This window comes from Tasmannia lanceolata, unplaced genomic scaffold, assembly GCF_043159265.1.
Source record: "Tasmannia lanceolata isolate RefF3 unplaced genomic scaffold, GAP_Taslan_0.1 ptg000013l, whole genome shotgun sequence".
In the NCBI taxonomy this organism is placed as follows: Eukaryota; Viridiplantae; Streptophyta; class Magnoliopsida; order Canellales; family Winteraceae; genus Tasmannia; species Tasmannia lanceolata.
In genome coordinates, this window is record NW_027518690.1 from 24,515,854 (window position 1) to 24,531,804 (window position 15,951).

Genomic DNA, 15,951 nt, shown 5'->3' on the forward strand with positions numbered 1-15,951 from the left:
TCCTTGCTTTCTTGATCCACAAGCTATGTGTTGAGTTGAGTTGTGTAATGGCGATTACGATATAAAATTTCTGTATATAACACAACACCTCAAGGCAACACATTAGTCCATAAAAGCTAATCAATTTAGTTTGCTAGCATCAAAGAAGGTAAGATGAATGATTAACCCATGGAAACCCTTGGGATTACATAAGGCCCTAACCTAGGTAGTGACTCTGAGAGACTCTTTTGCTTGGAATTCGGATCTCGGTCCCAAGTTCACGGAAAACACAGAAATGATAAACACCCACGGGAAACAAACCCCCGCACACGTGGCACCTAAGAGACTAGATCCACACACCTAAACATACTAGATTTAAGACAATTAGTAATAGATGCAGTAAGTGAACTAAAATTGCGTATTTGATGAATAACCTTTGTAGAAGCGTCACATTCTTTCATTGGGTTGAAGAAGAAATTTGCTAGCGACGTTTGTGTGGATTCGTGATGGTTGCAGAGTATCTTCGATCAATTCAAAGGAGAGTTGCCAAATGCCAAGATTGGGAGGTAAGAAAATACTTGAAATTATTTTATTATTACTCAGAGAAGGAAATCACAAATTAGGAGTTACCACCGATATGTAATGAATATTCAGATGATGGATATTTAACTATTACTAAAAATTCTGATAATAAGTCATTATCTTTTGATGGTGATGAAGCGATCAATGATTCGTTATGTGAAATCATGAATAACAGACTAAAAGAAATTAGTTCTGAAAACATGAAGATTGAATTCATGGGTAAATACAGAAATATTAACTCGATTTGTTTAGCAGTTTATTTCGATCCATTTTTATTAGACCATATATTACAGGCTACCATAAATATTTATGACTTCAAGCTAGTTCAAGTTCGAGAGAGATTATAGTTTTTGTCTTCGGGATTATGCAGGAAGATATGATTTTTTTTTTAATTACATGTCTTCGATACTTCAAAACGCAATCATGAGTTTATTTGAACCAGCGGAGTATGATGTGGATGAAAATCAACAAGAACGTTCATTTCGTTTCCGTGGGACAATTCTTATGTTCAACTTCTATTTTCGTCATATTATTTGTAGCCTAATTTTCAGGCATCAATTCTTGTCTATTGTGCATGACTTTGGTATCATTAGAATTTTTTTTTATTACCTGTCTAACGACCCCAAGATCATGTGATTTGGATGTGATTTGCGCAAGATATGAGCATTATAGATATGGTATTTGCCTGTTACGGGATTACTTTTTATGTAAGTTTTATTAAGTTTTGAGGTTTTATTTAGTTATTTTAGATGGACGACTTAGATTACTTGCTTGGGTATTAAGTTAGATTTTAGGGTTTCTTATTTTTATAAATAGATAATATCAAAGCATTGTAATGGACTTCTTGAATTATTGAATTAAAATTTACTTTCAAGTCTTAGATCTCTTTGAGAACTTTTGAGTATTTTCTAGTTTCGCTCTGAGAAACTCGACTTCGATGGGATCGCAGTAAATCTCATCCCCTTCGATGGTGGTAGAAGTATTTTATTCCCTACGACAGTGATTAATGGGTCCTTTTCTTCTTCATTTGTCTATTTGGCCTCCGCCGCTAAGAATTAGGGAAAGTCCCTGTTTTTGGACTGCATCATCTTTGTCCGTCTATTTTTCTATACTTTATATGGTACACAAATCATTCCTCTTATTAGCAACTTATAGCAATCAACTATAAATAAAAATTTATCTAATTAGCTTAAAATAGAAAAAAGAATTCAAATCAAATAGATAATGTTTAAATTGCAATGATTTTGGCAGGATGTTAAAAGGTTTAGCGACGGACTAGAAAAAACCATCACTAATTATTGATTATAGGTCACAGAAATAGGAAGTTGTTGCCAATATACTAATTATAGCGACATAATGCACTTATCTTTGTAAAAAACTGTTTATAGATATGGTTTATTTTTTCAATCTGTAAGGGGTTTTTCTTGTAGTGCTCCCTTGCAAAGTTAGTCTCACAAAATGCAGTATCGGATGTATGCTATTGTGGACACCTCTCATTATTCCATTCATGCTGCCTATTTTCTTTTTAGAAAAAATAAATTTGCAAAAATAGAGAAATCCCACGTCCAGACAGCCTATTTTATTTGTAAAAAAGAAAATAATTTTAAAAAATAAGGAAGAGTTGTAATTCTATTCGAAAGCCAACGGGAGAGTATCAGAAGCACACTCGTCGGCGCTCATCCATTTAGACTGAATTTATTGAGCTCCAATAGGTATCTCTCTATAGAATATGGATCATGGTGGTTATTTTAAACGGAACATAAATAAAAAATCAAAATGATTGTTTAAGGTAGGTGTGACAGGTTTTTCCCAAGTAAGGCAACAGCCATGGGCAGTGTGACTGCATAAGAAGAAGAGGTCCTTGACCATCAGAAAAATGATATAAGTCTTTTTTATTTTACATGTCCTATTTTAGTTCCTGACGTAATCAATGAAATAATATCAAAGACTTTATTCTCTCTATCTCTCTCTTCTCCCCTTTCCTAGTGGATTATAGGGTTCTTCTTCTTCTTCCTAAGGATTTTAGGGCAATTATCGGATCTTACGCTTTGGGTGCGATTCCACATTTGATCTGCTGCGTTAGTTCCATAGTTTGTAGTTTAATCCCCGAATACGAATGCTGGAAGTGCAATGGAATCATCTTGTATGGTGAATCTTTCTTTTTAGTTTCTTATTATCCATTAATGCATTGGTTGTTTTCTGTCCTTATTAGAATTCAACAGATAATCATTTCTTGTCCATTACTCCTTGCATTTTGGCAATTTAAAGTCCTTTTGTTTTCCTAAAAGGCAGTAGGAATATAAGGAAGAAGTACGTTGCCCTCTTCCTCCCAATCGTGAAATCCATTTCTAGGAGACGAATTACCCTCGTATAGAAATTTGGGACCAAACACAATAAGAAAGATGGGAAATTTTCATTGCTTTATGGCATTTTGGCTTGCTTTCTTTATTGATTTCGAATTAAGAAGTCGTTTTCATGTGAGAAGATAAACTACTACCTTTTGCAATTTGGAGAAATTATATGGTGGACGGCCGTACATGCATGTGCAGCCCAAAAGACAGTGGCGCCTACATTGTTCAAGTGATCTAAACCGTTCATTTGTCCGGTACTGATGTAGATAGGGTGTGCCCAAAAAATCTTCTCCGTAGGAGGTTCCTAGCCCTTTGATTTGTGGAGGCTTAAAATGGACCACATAGTATAAAAATCTCCACAGATTGGAGGGTTTGGATCATCCTATGGAGAAATTTTTCTGGCAACATCCTACCTACAACAGGACTCAACAAATGAATGGTTTAGATCATCCAAACAATGTGGGCCCCACTTGTTTTGTGGACTAAACGTTCATGCACCTCCGACCACCATATAAATTCTCTGTAATTTGAACGCTATGTAAAAGAGGAAAAATACAGAAAAAACAGAGGACAATAATATAATAAGGTGATGTAAAAGAGAAAAACAAAGAAAAAAACAAAGGAAAATAATATAATAAGGTGATGGGGGCTAATAAATTCACCCTCCACCAGAACCTATTTGTCCCTTTTTACCGGGTTCTAAGTTCTAAGTACGGTGCAACTCAGGTCGGTTCAACCCCAAAAAAAGTCGGGTCAGGTCGTGTCAGGTCGGGTCGGGTTAGGTCGTCCCTATTCGTCCCTTTTTTTTGGGGAAATTTGGTCAAACGGTACCTCAAAATATTTGAAATAGTGAGATGGACCCCTTGAATTTCAAACTTGTCAAAGGGTTCCATTTTGCTTTTCCTGACAAGGTTTTTGACCGAAATACCCTTCCACCCTCAAAATACACATTAAGCCATAAAAAAGGGATAAAAAAGTGTTCCCTTCTTTTTCTACCAACCCTTTACCTTCCCCAATCCCCATTATAATGCCTGGAACAAAAAAAGGAGAAAAAAGTGAATTTTATTTTTGTCCTCTTAGGGTTTGTGCTTGTAACCCCTAATATCTCATTTAATGTGTTTGATAACTCTGTCTTTTTATGATGGTGTATAAGGGTGTATTAAGGGTATATTAACGGTTTATAAGGGTTCATAAGTGTTATTAATGTTTGATGGCCCTACCATTGAGTTGAACCCTTGCTATGTATTTCATAACTGTTGTGATTAGGGTTGTCTAAGGGTTTATAAGGGTTGATACGTGTTATTAATATTTGATGGCCCTACCATTGAGTTGAACCCTTGCTAGGTATTTCATAACTGCCGTGATTAGGGTTGTCTAAGGGATTATCCAAAAAATAATCCCTTATTTTTTGGCTTTGATAATCCCATAGAAAACCTCCATTTAGGTACTGGAAACCACCTTTTAGTCCATGACCCTATTTTATTCCAATCTGTCCAATTGAAAACACCCTAGATAAGCTCCATTAAGCCACAACTTTATTACCCCTTTTAGAGTCTTGAAGTTTATGTTAGAGAGTTTAGAACCCCTGTGTAAAATTATTGAAAAATGCCCGAATCAATGGTTTCTCTTCTTTTACACTACGATGGACATTTGAAGGCTGAGGTTTCTTGGGACTATGTAAGGGGGAGGAAGACATTGTTATCGGTTTCCCGCCGAATTAATTTTAATGAATTTCAAAGTGCAATCCAAAGAAGAATCGGTATAACAGAAATGAATGTTTTATTATCGATAAAATGAGATACATTTTTTATCCATATATAATCACTTTAATCGATGTTGATGATGATGTGTCCTTCAAACTATGTTGATGATGTTTGACAAAGACATGTTCAATTCTGTGATGATATACATAACGAAAACCATAAGTGAGAACGGTATTAATTCATTGAATTCGTCAATGTTTCCCCCAAACAATGTTTGTATTAGTAGAACCTCTATTAATCCTAACATTCCATCTACTTCGATTCCGCTCCAAGAAAGTGCACGTGAACGAGAAAATGCCAAACTTCGCCCGCATTTTGGAGTGGACTTGAAAAAAGACTACGAAAGTGAATTTGTAAGTGAAGAGATCATTGATACCAGTATAAGAGGTGGTCCAGGAGAGCGCAGCATAAGGTGCTTTTATTCTTTGGTAATCTTTCAAGACTTCCATAGTTCAAATTGTGAATTAATCATATGGATTGAGGCTGATTATATATTTTCGAACTATACATGTCTCAATTTGACTTAAATGAAACATTGGCAAGTCGTTTGCACGCTAACCATGTTACCGGAGGTATAGATGAGTTACAAAATGTTGGAGATCAATGCCAGCATAAGGTATTTTTGTTCTTTGGTAATCTTTCAAGACTTCCATACTTCAAATTATGAATTAATCATATGGATTGAGGCTAATTATATATTTCCGAACTATACAGGTCTCGATTTGACTTAAATGAAACATTGGCAAGTCGTTTGCATGCTAACCATGTTACCGAAGGTATAGATGAGTTACAAAATGTTGGAGATCATGAAGTGGACGTCAATAATATTTTTGAAAATGATTTCTGTGTAAGCGGTTTAGATTATGAAGAAGAAAGAAATGATGATAATGATGATGATGATGATGATTATGAGGGGGAGGAGGAGGAGGAGGAAGTGGAGGACAAGGATGATCATCATGAAAACATCGTTGTTAGTCCAACCGCTCATCCTATCAACAAAGGCTACAACAGAGGCTTTCCTATCAGAGGTGGTACTCAATCAGTTCTGAGTGACGGTAGTGGGCCAATAGAAGTAGATGGCATGTTTGTTGGAGCCCAAGAGATAGAAGCCGATACATTAAAATTTGACCAGTTAACAGTTGGGGCAGTATTTTATGACATGAGAGACTTCAAGAAGGTTGTTCGAGAATATGCTATTCGACAGAGATTCATCTTTAAGAAGGCAAAATCATCACGCAAAAAGTACTCCGTTCGATGCAAGGAAGATGATTGCAAATGGCGTATAACGGGTGTGAATCATATGACTTTTGTGGTAGTGAAGTCGTTTGTTGCCGATCATACTCGTACAACTAAAATAAGGGGCAATGATCACCCTCTCATTACAGCAGTTTGGGTAGCTGAGACATGTTTACGTTTATTCGCTCGCCCAGAGGACGTCCATACAAGGATCATAAGAGAATATATCAAGATGCATTGGGGTATAACTATTAGCTAATGGAAAACGTACAATGCGATGAACATCATACTTGAGATTAAGTGTGTGAATGTCGAGGACTCTTACCGCATATTGCCCGCATTCGCAGTTGAGATAATGGGCAGAAATCTTGGAAGCTACATGCGTGTTTTTCGACATAGAGATTTACGTCCAAGGGGAGATGATAAATTTGCTCTCTTATTCTGGACATTTGGTTCCTACGTACGTTCTTTTCGAACATTGACACTTATAGTTTTGGTGGATGGAACACATCTGCGAGGGAAATATCTAGGAATCTTTTTTATTACAATCGGTGTCGTTGATAACAACGGTTTATATTCATTAGCATTTGGGGTGGTGGAGACGGAGAATGAAGATAGTTGGGAGTGGTTTATGAAGTTGTTGAAAAGGCACGTATTGCCAGAGCAGATGAATGTATTCACTATATGCTCCGATCGGCAGAAGGGGTTGTTGCAGGCAGTACCTACAGTTTTCCCAATAGTTATCATAGTTATTGCATGCGTCACCTCGTTGCTAACTTCCGGTCTGACTTCAAAGATCTTCTACTTGAGAGATTGTTCTGGAGAGCCGCAAGGACATTGAGGAAGAGTGTTTTCAAAGAAACATTGGAGAAGATTAAGGTAAAGAATGAACGCGCACATAAGTGGATAAGTAACATTTCGAAGGAAAACTGGGCTAGTTTTTATTTCAAAGGGGATAGATATGATGTATTGACTACGAATAGATTTGAGTGTTTCAACGCTGTCTTGAAGGATGCCAGCAAATTGCCGATTGCATCATTGGTAGAGCACACTCAACATCAGACTACCCAGTTCAATCAGAAGCGTTAAAAATTAGGTAGTAGTTAGCACACAAAGTTGACTCATTACGCAGAAGAACGTATGGAGTCATCACTGAGGGAGAGCTGCCAATATACAGCTTATCGAGTAGGGACTCATGAATTCGAAGTAAAGTCCCTTGAAACTACAGATTCTGTCGATTTGATAACTCGAACGTGTAGTTGTCGTGCCTTCCAAACATATGGACTTCCGTGCGGACATGCAATCGCAGCCATTAACATCATAGAATTCGATCTGTACGATTACTACGACGAATGTTTTGATGCAGAGAGGTAACATGATACATAAGCTGAGGTTGTGCACGCAACACTAGATCAGACACAATGGCATGAAAGTCCCGAACCGTTGATGACAATATTACCACCGCTTGCGAAGCGACCGCCTGGAAGGCCACGTACGAGAAGAACGGATCGCGAGTTGAAAGGTGGATTACATTACAAGTGCACCCGATGCCGACAACTTGGTCACAATAGAAGAAGTTGCAAAGAACCTCCTGTCGTCGGACCGAACCTCGACGAAACTGCTATTGAACCTTCTGCACCAATACTCACAAGGTCGGGCGTACCTTCTTAAGCTCCATTCTTTGCGTAAGGGTGTGGGTTTTTTTAAGGAGAAGTTATATATGATTTTTTTTATGTACTCATATACTCTTATGATTTTTTTTTGTTATTTTGTAAACAGTGGTTGTATTCAGATAGACTTATAAACTTTTTGGAGTAGAAGTCACCCTATTTTTAAAATGGTAACGGATCAATTGCTGAGTTATTACAGTGGGTCCCACAGTTTGGCATAACTCGGCCTGATATGGTCAAGTAATAATGGAGGTCCCCTCCATCCTTGGTAATTTCTAAATTTTCATATGTGATACTCCCATTTTTCTTGACCTAGTAACCCCTTCCAGGCCCAACAGACATGAACCGAAATTTTTTCAGGTGTGATAGCCCCATTTCATCCCTTGGTCACCCCATTTTCATATGTGATACTCTCATTTTCCTTGACCTCGTAACCCCTTCCAGGCCCAACAGACATGAACCAAAATTTTTCAAGGTGTGATAACCCCATTTCATCTCTTGGTCACCCCATTTTCATATGTGATACCCCCATTTTCCTTGACCTGGTAACTCCTTCCAGGCCCAATAGATAAGAATCAAAATTTTTTCAGGTGTGATAACCCTAGTTTCATATGTGAGAACTCCATTTTCATATGTGATACCCCCATTTTCCTTTACCTGGTAACCCCTTCCAGGCCCAACAGACATGAACTGAAAATTTTCCAGGTGTGATAACCCCATTTCATCTCTTGGTCACCCCATTTTCATATGTGATACCCTCATTTTCCTTGACCTGGCAACCCCTTCCAGGCCCAACAGATAAGAACCGAAATTTTTTCAGGTGTGATAACTCCAGTTTCATATGTGAGAACCCCATTTTCATATGTGATACCCCCATTTTCCTTTACCTGGTGACCCCTTTCAGACCCAACAGACATGAACCGAAAATTTTCCAGGTGTGATAACCCCATCTCATCTCTTGGTCACCCCATTTTCATATGTGATACCCTCATTTTCCTTGACCTGACAAGCCCTTCCAGGCCCAACAGATAAGAATCAAAATTTTTCCAGGTGTGATAACCCCATTTTCATATGTGAGAACTCCATTTTCCTTGACTTGGTAACCCCTTCTAAGCCCAGCAGACATGAACCGCAAATTTTTCAAGTGTGATAACCCCCTTTCATCTCTTGGTCACCCCATTTTCATATGTGATACCTCTATTTTCCTTGACCTGGTAACCCCTTTCAGGCGTAACAGATAAGAGCCGAATATTTTTTAAAATAAACAAAACTGCATGAGGGGTATTCAGGTAAAAAAACATGTTAGGAAAAGTAAAATGGATCTATGTCACAAATTTGAAATGTGGGGGTACCGTTTCACTATTTCCACTATTTTTTGGACCCTTTTGACCAAATTTCCCTTGTTTTTGTATGCTTGAAAATGGGGCCAGGGTCGAAAAACGTGACCCTCAGGTTAGGTCGGGTTGGAAAACGGGCCGGGTCGGGTTGGTCCCACCCGACCCGAGGTACGCCCCTAGTTCTAAGCCTACAACCGTACAGCCAGTGCATGCACATTTTCTGTTTCTCCCGTCCCATTACCTAGACAACTATCCCTAATGAAAGATATAATGCATAATAAGGTGATTTGTTGCGCTATTAAAACATGGTCGTTCATATATTAGTCTATAAAAAAACAAAATAAGGGATTTGCAAGGGACCATAATAGACGGGAATTTCACATAGCTTCTGATTTTGTCTTATTCAGTTAGGTCAGCTGAGGTGGCTGCTCTCTCATACAGTAGCTGGCCCCCGAAATACGTTCTCCGATTGTCCCTAGCAAATCCCACAAAATAAATATCCGATTGTCCCTAGCAAATTCATACAACTCCGATAAGGCGATAAGTAGCGGCAACGGTGGCTTTTGGCCTTCCTTGAACCAGACCATGGCATTTTGTCTTCCTGCAAAGGTACCCTCACGATTTTTGTATACCTTTTCTCTTTCCTGTATGCCAATTGATGAATATGAATTACGTTAAAGCAAAACAGGCTGTAAATAACGAACACATACTAAACGAAATCACAATCTGCTATATTCTTCTTTTCTTCTATAGTCGCATTCTCCAGTCTTGGAATACTCTCTCTCTCTCTCTCTCAAATTTTATTTTTAATGAGAACACCCCTTTGCTCCCCCAATATTAATTGCCAGTATAGAAAGCCTCGTTCTCTAGGCTGTAGAGGGGGAATTTATCTTGAATTTTGTAATATGGTTTCCATACTTGTTCTTGAATCACTATTCCATCCTTTCGCCTATTACTTCTAATGTTGTGGCTTTTCGTGAAAACTGGAATTCGTTAGAGCATATAAACCTTGGTGAGAACTCTTCAATTTTTTCCTTTCAGTGCTATGGGTCTGTTGTTGTGGTTGGAATGGTAAGAATAACATTTCTCTATACTGTTGTTAGAGATTGTTTTGCTATGGTAGTCTAAACAAGATAGCCTTGTCGGTTCTGTGAAGCAATGGAAGATACATGCCTAGTAACTAGCTGTCAGTGTTGTACACATGAATGCAATCCGTACTAGGGGAAGGTTCTGATTTACATAGAATAGGGTACACACATTGTCTACAATCTTGAGGAAATAGTATGTGCCATCAACATATTGGGTAGGTTGAAGGACGTTTATATTTCGTAGTGGAGAGGGATTGCCGAATTTGGGCAGCGTATTATCCTGATTTCTTGTGGGTAAGATCATTTTTTTTAACTACTTGGTAAAGAGGATAAGCCAAAGAGGAATTGGGGGCATATCTGAAGGGCTTCAGTGCTGTTTCATAATGAATCTCAACAAGATCAACACTCTGTAACAACTGGCTAATCGAAGCATTTTATGCAGTATGGCAGGGGACTTGATTAGTGATATTTTCCTTCATTATTTGGTAGCATGGAGGATTTGGTTGCAGTTCTCAAGTGGTTTGGTATTAATTAGGTTTTACCTATTTTGGTCAAGACCTTGCAGAGGGATCGAGAAGCACTCACCTTGTCCCCTAAAAGTAGGGTGCTTTGGGTGTTGACTCCTTCCTCAAATATTTGGGGTATTTTTGAGGGAGAGAAATCAAAATATTTTCAAAGAGAAACTTTCATGGGTGGGATTCTTTTAGTGGTCACAAACACTTTATTTTTTTGTGTATATGTTGCGGGGGGGGGGGGGGTGTATTACGAACCAGATTCGGATCGCAACGTGATTGATCTTATTAGAGGGAAGATCGGCCTCTTGACCCACTTCAAGGGAAGGGTCGGTCCTCCTTTGTGCTCAAAGCATAGTTTCCAGGTTAAATGAAAATATGAAGGAATGCATGCATATGCATCACTATAACATATGCATTGAAACTTTCTATGGTGTATGAAAAATATGTTATGAGAAACTTTGGCATAATTCTATTGGAGAACTTGCTTGTCATTCAACTTGTAATTCTTTCAGAAATAATTTCCAATATTTGTACTTCCATTATACTCTTACAATAATCTTCCAATCAGCACATTTATCTAACGCTTCTGGTCATTAACTCATCAAAAAACTGTGCAATGCATCAATAAATAACAAAAGATGGAGAAAAAAAAATCAAATTAAGCAGATTACTGCAAGAGTAGAACGAGGTTTCTTTAAGAAATTTGACTGTTGGTTACATCTATTGGAACATGAGATTTTTCTTCTGTTATTTTTGTTCTTGCCCTAGAGCTTCTGTGAGGGAGGGACCTTTCATAACCTACTTTTGTCAAATACCACACGAAAAGATATTTAATTTTAGGCAATTGCATTTAAGCAATTTTAGCCACTTGAATTTCATTTCTTGAATGCTTCTTGATTTATCTTTCTTGCTTTGTATCTGTTTCCACTGGAAAGGTTTCTACGACCTTTTGCAGCCAAATGTTTGAATGCATTTTATTACGGTAAACCGTAACATTGAAACTTCTACCTTTCAAGTTTTCATAATGTAATTGCATTTGTTATTTATTTTACATTTATGATGAAAAATATGTTATGAAAATCTTTTGCTCGTATTTATTCTAGTGGAGGACTTGGTTAGCATCCAACATGTAATTGTTTCAGAAAGAATTTCCAATTTTTGAACTTCCATTCTACTCTTACAATAATCCAATTCATAGGATTTTTCGTCCATCTTTTGTTACTTTATTTATGCATGCACTGTTTTTTGACTAGTTAATGACATATTTTCAGATAGATATGCTGATTTGTAAATGTGATATACGTGCCAAGGGCCATTTGTCAGAAAAGGGTGCTTTATTTTACCTTAACAATCAAGCTTCCAATAAAGGTAGCATTCATTGTTCAGCTTCACGAGAGAGACGAGGTTTTGGGACACGTCCTACAAAAAAAGAAAAGGTAACTATAAGTTCTATTTTTTTTGCATAGAAAATGGAGTGAGAATGTTATTTATTTGACTACTGAATTGACAATGTATTTTTTTCGTATCATCTATCTATTAATTCTCCGAACATAAGATAATGTAGGCTTCTTTTTTTCTTGTTTTCTTGAAAATTTCAGTTTCAGAAAATATTTGTGACTAGCCTCAAGGTTTTAGAGCTGTTTTTTAATGTTATTGTTAGATGAGAGAATGAGAGAAGCAAAGAGTGAGTTAGGAGAGTCCTCCCCCTCATGTGACTATTTATGTTAAAGGAGAGAAAGTACAAAGACAACTATGCCCTTAGGCATTACACATGTATTCTAACACTCCCCCTCAAGCTGGAATGTATATATCATACATTCCTAGCTTAGTACAAATATCACTCAACTTAAACTTGGTTAAAGATTTTGTAACAATGTCAGCCAACTGATCTGTGGAACAAGTGAAAACTGTAGATATCTCCCCTTTATGGATTCTTTGACGGATGAAATGGCAGTCGACCTCAATGTGCTTCGTTCGTTAATGAAAGACAGGATTTGTAGTATTATCACAATACAACCGAGAGGGAGAGGAAGGAGCTATACTAATCTCAGACAAAAGAGAGCACAACCAAATGAGTTTCGTACTCGTGTGAGCCATGGTCCTAGCTTCAGCACTGGACTTTGCTATGATGTCTTGTTTCTTGCTATGCCATGACACCAGGTTACCTCCTACAAAGGTACAATACCCGATAGTGGATCTCCTATCTGCTGGAGATCCAGCCCAATCTGCATCAGAGAAACCTTCAATCATTGTATGCCCATGCCTTTTAAACAACAGACCTGTCCCTGGAGCACCCTTTAAATACTCAAGGATCTGAACTACTGTAGCCCTGTGAGAAGTGCGAGGTGAGCTCATATACTGACTAACCACTCCTACAATATATGAAATGTCTGGCCGTGTCATTGTGAGATATATGAGCTTGCCTACCAGCCTTCTATATCTGCAACAGTCATCTAACAAGTCACCCTCATTTGGTCCGAGTTTCACATTCTGGTCCATGCATACAGAAGTAGGTTTCACCCCAAGATTTCCCTTCCCCTTTAATAAACCCAACGCATACTTCCTCTGTGATGGAGAGACCTCTAGAAGAATATTCCACCTCTATCTCAAGAAAGCATCTGAGGCAACCCAAATCCTTGATGGAGAACTCTTTCTTCAAGAACGTTTTCAACTTCTGTATACCCTCCGAATTACTACCACTGATGATAATGTCGTCCACACATACTATAAAAAATATGCAACCGGCCACAGACTGATGACTGAAGACTAACTGATCTACGACACATTGTTTCATACCAAATCGCATGACAGCCTCACTGAACAAACCACGCTCGCGGAGATTGCTTTAGTCCGTAGAGAGTTTTGCGCAATCGACATACAGAGGAGGACATCTTGCCCTGAGCAACATACCCTGGAGGTTGCTTCATATAAACCTACTCTGTAAGTTCACTATGAAGGAATGCATTTTCCACATCAAGCTGAAATAGTGGCCAGCCCTGATTAACAGTAAGAGAAAGCAACACACGAACAAAGGGAATCTTCGCAATAGGAGAGCAAGTCTCAGTGTAGTCCACACCAAAGTTCTGAGTATATCCCTTTGCAACTAAGCGCCCCTTGAAGCGCTTAAAAGTCTCATCTGACAAATATTTAATAAAGAACTCCCATCGACATCCCACAGGGCGAGCACCAGAGGGCAGAGGAACTAAATCCCAGGTCTAATTGGTGCGAAGGGCACCCATCTCTAGATCCATCGCAGCACGCCATCCTGGATGAGCAAGAGCCTCGACCACTGACTTTGGTAAAGAGATAGAAGACTAAGAAAACACAAATCCTCGAAAACTAGGGGTGGGATTATCATATGAAGCAAAGTTAGAAATAGGATGAGCAGTAGAACGAGAGCGGGAACTCGAAGCAATAGGAGAATCTGTGAGAGAGGGTACCTGAAAAGAAGAGACAGTAATCTCCGGCTGTGAAGACGAAAGTTCAAGAGGCGGTGGGGCATATGCTCGCTGACGCCGCTGATATGTCTTGGGCGGAGAAGGTGGATCATTAGCAGCCAGTACGGATGTGGTAGGCGGTGTCGGGGAAACCACTGACACAGAGGATGACGAAGGTGAGAGGACAATTGGATCAGGAAGGACCGGAAGAGGACTCGCCGAATTAGTAACAATGGGACTAGGCACAGGTGACAGAGTAAAATGGCCTAGTCTAAAAAAAATTTGACATTGGCAGATACAAACCAATGACGAAGATGCGGACTGTAACAATGATATCCCTTATGGCTACGAGAGTATCCTAAGAAGACTCATCGCTCAGATCGAGGGTCCAACTTATGAAGACCAGGTCTTAGATTGCTAACGAAGCAAGCACAACCAAAGATGCGGGGCATGAGAGGAAAAGGATCCCGTTGAGGATGAAGAACCCTTAATGGGGACTTGCTCTGAAGAACCGCGGAAGGGAGGTGATTAGCCAAAAAAGTGGCCGTGAGAATGACATCACTCCAGTAGGTCTTAGGGACCCGCATCTGAAAAAGGTGGGTACGGGCCCCCTCAAGTAAAGAGCATAGTTTCCTCTCAGAAACACCATTTTGCTGAGAGAAATAAGCACAAGATGACTGATGAAGAATCCCATGAGAGGAGAGGTAATCCTAAAAACCATTCGAGCGAGAGAGATACTCCTAGCATTATCGGGGCACAGGCATTTAAGAGGATAATTATATCGAGTTTTGATTTCAGCATGAAAAGTACGAAATGCTTGAAAGACTTCATATCTATCTTTAAGTAAAAATAGCCATGTCATTCGTGAATAATCATCAATAAAGACAATAAAATATTTAAAGCCAGTTGAAGACTTGACCCTAAAGGGCCCCCATACATCTGAATGAAGTAACTCAAAAGGACTCGACACTCTACCAACGACTCGGGATGGAAAAGACACACAACAGTGTTTCCTGAGTTCACCGGACTCGCACTAAAAAGGTGAAATAGAATTGGAAACAAAGGGCGTCTGTTGAAGGTGCTGAAGTGAAGGGTGGCCAAGACGACGGTGCTACTAATATGGACTGATAGAACTCTGCAATGCGGTGGCAGACGGGTGACAGTCCAGGCGATAGAGCCCATCCACCTTAGGTCCTGAGCCAATCTTCCTCCCAGTCGAGAGATCCTGAAACTGACAGTATGAAGGATAAAATGATACAAAGCAGTTGATACTTTTAGTAAGATGACTAACTGAAAGTAAACTAAAAGTAGATGTAGGGACATACAAAACTGAGGATAAGGGAAGGTTTGGATGAGGAGACACAATACAAGCTCCAGAGATGGGAGTGGTGGTCCCATCGGCAAGGGTTATAAATTCAGACATAGAGTGAAAAGGTCTAAAAGAACGAAGTTGAGAAGAGTTACCAGTCATGTGGTTCGAGTTCCCGAAATCAATAATCCAGGAGCTAGAAGTAGTGAGAAGAGTAGTGGGTGAGCTACCTAGTTGTGCAAAAACTGTTGTTGGAGGGTGAGCAACAACGCAAAGGCGCTGAAACTCCTCATAATCCACCCGTGATAAAGTGTATATATCAACAGGCGGCATAGTATCTGTGGAGGAGGAAGGGAAAACGTCGGAAGAGCTAAGGTGTGCCGAGCATGGCTGACAAGCTCGGGATGAAGCGTATAGCATCCATCAACATGATGGCCCTCTCTCTGACAATGAGTGCAATATGGTCGGCCACGGCCACGACCATGGCCACCACGACCCCTACCACGGTCAAATGAATCACCACCACGACAAGACCAAGGAGCGCTATCAGAAACAGCCGGAACTGATTTATCAATGGAGATCACAAGAGAATAGTCGCTCAAAAGACACTGCTCGGCACGAGAGTAAACCTCTGTGAGAGAGGGAATAGTGCACAACCAATCTGCTGGCGAAGATGAACAAACT

The 15,951-nt window shown here is 39.2% G+C and overlaps 1 protein-coding gene across 1 annotated transcript in view; it reads left to right on the forward strand.

The window, feature by feature from the left end:
- Positions 1 to 9,376: 9,376 nt before the first annotated feature.
- LOC143889966 (Tetratricopeptide repeat (TPR)-like superfamily protein) overlaps positions 9,377 to 15,951 on the forward strand; it is a 115,959-nt gene continuing 109,384 nt past the window's right edge. The window contains exons 1-2 of the mRNA XM_077394403.1: positions 9,377 to 9,527; positions 11,793 to 11,957. Of these exons, the coding sequence (XP_077250518.1) occupies positions 9,504 to 9,527; positions 11,793 to 11,957 (189 nt within the window). The 5' untranslated portion in view covers positions 9,377 to 9,503. The remainder of the gene's footprint in view (positions 9,528 to 11,792; positions 11,958 to 15,951) is intronic.